Source organism: Plectropomus leopardus, chromosome 2 (genome assembly GCF_008729295.1).
Source record: "Plectropomus leopardus isolate mb chromosome 2, YSFRI_Pleo_2.0, whole genome shotgun sequence".
NCBI classification, from domain to species: Eukaryota; Metazoa; Chordata; class Actinopteri; order Perciformes; family Serranidae; genus Plectropomus; species Plectropomus leopardus.
The window spans coordinates 37,924,531-37,932,060 of NC_056464.1; the positions used below are offsets into that span (position 1 = coordinate 37,924,531).

The window sequence follows — 7,530 nt, forward strand, 5'->3', positions numbered from 1 at the left end:
TTTTTTATTTTTCCTTGAGCTCCCATGAGTGACTTGCGGAAAATACATGACCATCCCTCCACCATAATTTAGTAATTTGATTTCAGAACGTACCATTTGATGTTAGAAAGTTAAAAGTTGAGAGTTGAAGACAAAATTCTGGAGTTTAAAAAATGTATTTCTTCTGACAAAGGCGTTTGTCTTCAGAGTGCCAGAAAATTTAAAATCCAAAGGTAATTTCTGTCTGTCTATGATGAGTGGTATAACTTTGGAAAAATAAATGATTATTATTATTTTTAATGGTGATAAACTAAATAAAAAGTTGTGTTTTTTTTTCTTTTTCAAACTTTACAACTTATTTCTTTATGGGTTTCTTTTTCAAAGAATGCAAAATGAAAATAAAAATGAGTTAATGTGGTATACAATATATTATGGTAAGTGGCTGCTACTGTTAAAAAGTTTGGGTGAATATTTGGGAAATTTCTCTCTGGTATTCCAAAACAGTGTCAGAGATCTGACCGGTAAAATCCTGCAGCGTATAATGACAGCAATAATGATCGTAAACTGTGGTGAAGTCAGGGACAGACAAGATTCACATACATTTATTTTAATTAGACTTTATACAGTTTAGAGGACAGAAATATATTCACATATTAAGACACTTCACATTACAGAGCATCAGACAAACTGATCCAGAGCACATCTCGAGATAAAGTTTGATCTTGAAGACAACAGCTGGCATCTTTCCTCAGAATGATTGACAGACAAACCGATTTTTCCGTAAATCTTTTTGGGTTTGTAAGCAAACTGTGATGTCACCATATATTTTCCGATGTTGTGTTTTTGCATTTGGAAGAAGTGAAGAATAAAGACAGAAGCTGGTAGAAACAGATGAATAAATCCAGACGAGTTCAGCAGCATCACTCCTCCTCTTCCTCCACCTCCAGCTGCAGATGAGAGGCGAGCCGCTGGGCGAGCTGCAGGTCACCTCCCGCATCCCGCCCAGCCTTCAGATGACCTATGACCTCGTGTCTGACCCCGAGGTCAGCCACGGCCGTCTGAACCAGCTGCAGACGAGTTTCTCTGAGCGATCGCCTCAGTTTGGCCCGCCGGTTCTGAAACCAGATCTGAAAGAAAGAGAGAGAAAGAAAGTTAATGTAGCAGAGACAACAGAAGGAGAGCTGCTAGTCTTTTATTTTTATTTTCTATTTTCATATTTAATTTTTTTCCTCTTTCTCATTTACTTACTCACATCAATGCACATCTGTGGACTTCATTTGGATTACATGTTCTATACATTACACACTTTTTTACAATCCTTGGACCATATTTTGCACATTTCTGCACAAAAGTGTTCAACTCTTTAAAACAGACAAATTGTAAAAAAATTTTTTTTACATTTTTTTCATATTTTTTACCATCAATTGTTATTTATTTACTTATTTTTCTTGACTGCCAATTTATTTGCGGGAATAAATGTTGACATTGTATGTTTCAGCAAACTGCTGATACGTTACATTTGTACATTACAAACTTTTATTTAACATTGAAATCTGAACCTGTATTCTGTCCTCGTCCAGGTCGAGTCTGCCCGCCAGCTGCTCCCTCAGCTGGATCCCCGGATAACAGTTCACCTGAAACACTGTCTCCAGTACATTCACCTGCAGGACACAGACACACACACACACACACACACACACACACACACAGAGAGAGAGAGAGAAAGAGAGAGAGAGTAATTAACCGTTTGAAACAAGGAGTCACATCACTTTTCTTGTGTTGCTGCTTTCAGATACAGAGCGAGAGTAATTAACCGTTTGGGGTCTGAGCAAATTGGTGTGATTTCTATCAAAAAAATGGGAAAAAGGCAACATGCAACTTGAGAAACGTTCCATAAAATTGCAGGAAATAAATAGAATTTTTTTTTTTATTCAACATTATATTACAAAATTATTATAATTTTCTTAGCACTTTTCCCAGGTCCTTTTCTTGTGTTGTTCTCTTCCTCTTTTTTTCTGTTTTTTTTTTTTTTTTTTTTACTCATTTTTAGGTAGTTTTCTTGCACTTTTTAGAAATTTCTTGCTAATTTTTGGGCTGTTCTTCATTCATTGCTCAAGGCCTTTTTCCCATGTTTTATAAAGATATCATGACAATTTGCTCAAGTTTAAAAGGGTTAACAGACATGTCCAGGGTTTTACATTAGTGAGGTTGGTGTTTGCATGAAAGGATCCTTTCTCAGGATGTATTTGTCTAAATGACTGACAGACTGACTGATTGATCACCTGGCTGCTGGTGAAGGCGGTGCGTGGTCTGCGTCCGATGTACCAGCTGGATGTCGGCCTGGCAGAGTTCAGCTGCTCAGCATGATTTTGTTGTTGTTGTTTCTGATAAAAATGTTGTTTAAAGCACACGCTGTTTCCTCTGTTCTCCTTCTCTTCTCGCTCTGAGAAAAATAAAGGAGCAGATCGCACATAAATCCCCTTCTGTCATCACTAAAGTATGACAAATAATCAATTTAATCTCACATTAAACCAAACGGAGGAACTTTCTCAGTCCGCTCAGACAACCTCTTACGTCCTCCACCCATCTCTTTGTATATATATTTACATTTTACAAATTAAAATACATTTGAATGCATTAACATTAGCCTAGATGATATATATTCTAGTGATCAGTTATATCCAAAATATACATCTTGTTGTTGTTGTTACCTTTTGTGCACTTCCTCCCTTAGGTTAATGAAACAATAGCATCTGGGTTATTTTTATTACGTTATAGTTTAGTGAAGTTAAATTTAGCCGAACAATCAACAACTACACCACACTCACAGAAAACACTGAATTAAATGGCACATAAACACTTCATACATGACAACAAGAAAATATTAAGTCAGTTCTATAATTCTATAATTTTTTCTTTTAAAAAATCCCAACAGTAAGATGCACACTTCAGATCAGACTGACAGTTTGTGTTTTGTCATTAGGAATCAGATTTGTGCAGAAAGTGATTTCAAAATCGAGAGTTTTCTCCTCACCTGCCCAGGGTCGGTGGAGTTTCAGGCAGTTTCCAGGTCTTTCCAGCTCCAAACCCAGAATCCGCTCGATGGAGAACGCCGGCTTGCTTTCTGCTGTCACAGGAGCCACAGCGGACGCCATAATAATTAATGTGACCGACTTATCAATAAACAGCCCCGAAACAAAAACACTAACAACAACAAAAACAAAAAGCTTATACCATCAGATAATTTCTCTATACTGCGGTCTATCATCTGTGAAGGTGAATGCTGAAAGTCTGAGGAACATGTGAAGCAGCAGGAAGACAAACTGCTGACTGCTGCTTTAAATGGGAGTGGAGGATTTACACTGGCCACCAATTAGAATTAAGAAGTGGTTTTTCCATGAGAATGAGATTCCCTGAGGTCCCATACAGCGGCTAATCTCTGCTCTGTGTGCGTGTGTGTGTGTGTGACAAAGAGACAGCATATTTAAATCTGTAGTTTACTTTGTTTAACAATTCTGCAAAAAAAGAGAGTATTTGCAAACTTTCCAGCAGACAAAAAACATGGTGTGTGTGTGTGTGTTTGTATCCGTTTTCCCTCAGTGATACACCGTGTGAGTGTATTTGTGAGATTACGTTGAGGAGCCTTTTTAAAAACCGTCACCAGTGTCGCACAAACACAAAGCGTAATTCCAACCTTTTCATCGAAATTAGCAAAGTAGAAAATCACTTTAGTTTTCACACTAAAAATTCGTCCGTCCTTCTGTTACAAGTCTGCGACGGACTTTAATCTAATAATAATAATCATGACAATGATGGCAATAATTACGATCCGCGGAGATTCACTAATACTATTAGCCTAATCTGTGTGTGTTGTGATGCAGATGAAGCTCGTAGCGTGTGAATGCAGGTTGAAGCAGCGGGGAGGAAAACCTTTTCAGAACCAGATTAGCTCCTAATGAAGGCCTGGAGGAGCTTTAAACCAACCGCACACTTGTTTATTTATCCCTGAATGAAAGGAAGGATGGATGTGAGGATGTGAGGACCACCGGCGAAGGAAGTCCGTCTAAACTCAGCTTCAAGATGATGTATGGAATATTTCGACATGTTGAGAAACAAGATTTCACTTTCTTTCAGTGTGTGATGAGAAGATCAGTGTGAAAATGCCAGAGCAGAGGGCAGTTAGTTTGGCTCAGCGTAAAGAGCAGAAGAAACAGCTGCATCGACCAACACCTTTAACCCTCTGTGACCTGCGGTGACATCACTTTGCTTGTACTGCTTTTAAATGACTTTCACAAGTATTTCAACCTTTGAAAACCAAGCAAAAAAAATTATTTAAAAAAAAGATTATTTTAAAAAAATAGTACATTTAGAAAACTGCTGTAAAATTCCCAAATGCCGGGGTGGGGACTAAGGAAAACTACATGTATTGCTAATTATAATTGCATATTTGAAATTATGCTACAGAATTATTATAATTTTTAAGCACATTTCCCATGTTCTTACTTTTGACTAACTTCTTGTTAATTTTTGGGTCATTTCTTTTTTTGTTGCTCATGGCATTCTGCACATTTTTTGGTTGTTTTTTTTTTAACTCAAGCCAGTTTGCTCAGGTTAGGAAGGGTTGAATATTACATCATACTGTATTTAAACTGTATTAAAACTACTAAAATTGTACTGCATTAAACTGTACTCTGTATCTGTCAGAATCTTGTAGTTGTAGGGGTATTACACTGACATTACCTCGTGATTGTAGACATTTTCCCTGTAAACACTTTGAATTGTCAGGGCAGGGAAAGCGCAGGTGTAAATAATGACATTAATGTTGGCTGTGTTCCATTTAGCTGCTTTGATTTCAGGGTCTTGGTGGCGTTTATGCTGGTTCACTGCCACACTCAGTGCAACATTTGAACACATCGTTACTGTTACTCGGAACAGCTGTGCTTTTGCTATTGTCACAAGTCAAAATCTCTGCTGTGACAAAGGCCTGTAAACCTGACACTCACATTACCTCATCAAAGCCCCGCCCCGCAGTGTTCCCGGCTCACCTGAAACATGCCAGTAAAATTCTGTCACTCTTCCTTATCGACAAAATAAGAGCCGGTAACACTCAGCTGACAACATCCGGTGAAAGAGGACAGCCCGGGGAGAGGACACGGTCACCTAAACCTGCACGCTGGATGTGAGTTTTACAAAGAAACACGACTCAAAGTTAAAGCCTCGCAAGGGACTGACTGTGATTTCTGCCTTTCAGCTGCAGTCAGAGAGAAAATGTCTTCAGAGGAGGATCTCTCCTGTCCTGTCTGCCGGGACATCTTCAAAGACCCTGTCGTCCTGTCGTGCAGCCACAGCTTCTGTAGAGTCTGTCTGAGGGACTGGTGGACAGAGAGACAACTGCTGGAGTGTCCAGTTTGTAAGAGAAGATCTTCAAGAAGCGAGCCACCGTGCAACTTAGCGTTAAAGAAACTGTGCGAGACCTTTTTAAAAAAGAGAGATCAGAGATTATCAGCAGAGGCTCTCTGCAGTCTGCACTCTGAGAAACTCAAACTCTTCTGTTTGGACCATCAGCAGCCCGTGTGTCTCGTGTGTCTGCATTCAGAAACACATGCTGGACACACATTCAGACCGATTAATGAAGTTGCGCTGGATCGAAGAAAGGAGCTTCTGAAATCCTTGAAGCCTTTACAAGAGAAACTGAAGCTGTTTGAACAAGTGAAAGGAAACTGTGATCAAACAGCAGAGCACATTAAGATCCAGGCTCAACGCACAGAGATGCAGATTAAGGAGCAGTTTAGGAAGCTTCACCAGTTTCTACACGAGGAAGAGGAGGCCAGGATCTCCGCTCTGAGGGAGGAGGAGCAGCAGAAGAGTCGGAGGATGAAGGAGAAGCTGGAGGCTCTGAGCAGAGAGATAGCAGCTCTTTCAGACACAGTCAGAGACACAGAGGACGAGCTGAAAGCCGAAGACGTCTCCTTCCTGCTCAACTACAAGGCTGCAGTGGACAGAGTCCAGCAGCGCCCCCTGCTGGAGGATCCACAGCTGCTCTTAGGAGCTCTGATAGACGAGGCCAAACACCTGGGCAACCTGTCCTTCAACATCTGGGACAAGATGAAGGACATGGTCTCCTACAGTCCTGTGATTCTGGACCCAAACTCTGCTCATCCAGAACTCGTCCTGACTGAAGATCTGACCAGATTGAGACGAGGACAGAGACAGAAGCTTCCTGAAAACCCAGAGAGGTTTGATTTCCTTCACTCTGTCCTCGGCTCTGAGGGCTTTAATTCGGGATGTCACAGCTGGGACGTCGAGGTCGGAGACAGTATTTGCTGGTTTCTGGGTGTCGCAGAAAAGTCTGGACTGTGGAGAATAGGATTCTCTAACAGTAAATATGAAGCCTTCGACCCATCGACCCAACCAATCCTCCTCCGAGTGAAGAAGAAGCTCCAGAGGATCAGAGTGAGTCTGGACTTGAACAACCGAAAACTGTCGTTCTCTGATCCTGATACTAACACACACATACACACCTTCACACACACTTTCTCTGAGAGACTGTTTCCATACTTTAACAACAGCGATGAATTCCCCATTAAGATTTTACCAGAGGAGGATGATGAAGATGATGAAGACGACAGCGGCTAGAGTGATTATTGACCGTCATCATAGGCATAATTAGGATGATGATTAGGTAGTGCACAAACAGCAACCGCTGCTGTATCAAATACAAGTTCATTGTCTCAAAATTCACAGTCAGTCTGGAGAACTAAAGAAGAACAGCAGAAAACCTGAGAAAAACACGGAAAAACTGTAACGATGAAAATAATTTCTATTTTATGTTCAAACATTTTTTAAATTGTTGCTGATTCAGGAACTGAAGCGTTCTCTGTCCTGAGCGGCGGCAGGTTAGGTGAGTCATCACAGTCTAAACCAGTGATACCAAACTTACGGCCCACGGACCAAATCTGGCCCTTGGAAGGGTGCCGGGTGGCCCCCCCAAATATTTTCTAATTCACAATTTCAAAAAGTGATTCATACTGGGATTTTTCTTTGTACTTTTAGTACACATAAGGTACTAAAGTGAACAAAAGAGCATCAAAATAAAGCTTGTTTTTCAAAAGAAGTGCCAGTAGAGGATCCCCACAACCCCCGACAGAGGTCCGAGCTCAGGCTCTAATGTCCTAAAATCCTAGAAATGTCCTAAAATCCTAGAAATGTCCTAAAATCCCAGAAATGTCCTAAAATCCCGGAAATGTTCTAAAAAAAAAAGAAAACAAATCTGTGTTGAAATCAGCAGAAGGAGAGCTGGTTAACAGTTCACTGAGGTTTTAATAATTATTCAGTAAAAATGAGCATTCTGCAAAGGTCAACTATAACATCCTCATGATGTGCTTTTGGCATGCTTAAATTTTGGCATATTTAGCATGTGCAAGAGAAAAATGAATAAACAGAGAATTAAAACTTGGAAAATGCATATTTTATTGAATGACTTGCTTTGTGTGCATGTAGTATGAGTTTAGTTTTTCTGTAAATAAAACTTTTGAAATGTTTTTATTTTTT

The 7,530-nt window shown here is 40.0% G+C and overlaps 2 protein-coding genes across 2 annotated transcripts; one reads left to right on the forward strand and one right to left on the reverse strand.

Moving 5' to 3' along the window:
* Positions 1 to 800: 800 nt before the first annotated feature.
* LOC121961124 (homeobox expressed in ES cells 1-like) lies at positions 801 to 4,153 on the reverse strand. The gene is made up of 4 exons (XM_042510999.1): positions 3,014 to 4,153; positions 2,262 to 2,422; positions 1,539 to 1,640; positions 801 to 1,106 (listed from the first exon to the last, which is right to left on the reverse strand). The coding sequence occupies exons 1-4, from the start codon at positions 3,132 to 3,134 to the stop codon at positions 900 to 902; spliced, it is 591 nt and encodes a 196-aa protein (XP_042366933.1). The 5' UTR covers positions 3,135 to 4,153; the 3' UTR covers positions 801 to 899.
* A 1,091-nt stretch (positions 4,154 to 5,244) lies between these two features.
* On the forward strand, positions 5,245 to 7,121 carry LOC121960546 (nuclear factor 7, ovary-like). The gene has a single exon (XM_042510315.1). The coding sequence runs from the start codon at positions 5,248 to 5,250 to the stop codon at positions 6,613 to 6,615; it is 1,368 nt and encodes a 455-aa protein (XP_042366249.1). The 5' UTR covers positions 5,245 to 5,247; the 3' UTR covers positions 6,616 to 7,121.
* The last annotated feature ends 409 nt before the right edge of the window (positions 7,122 to 7,530 follow it).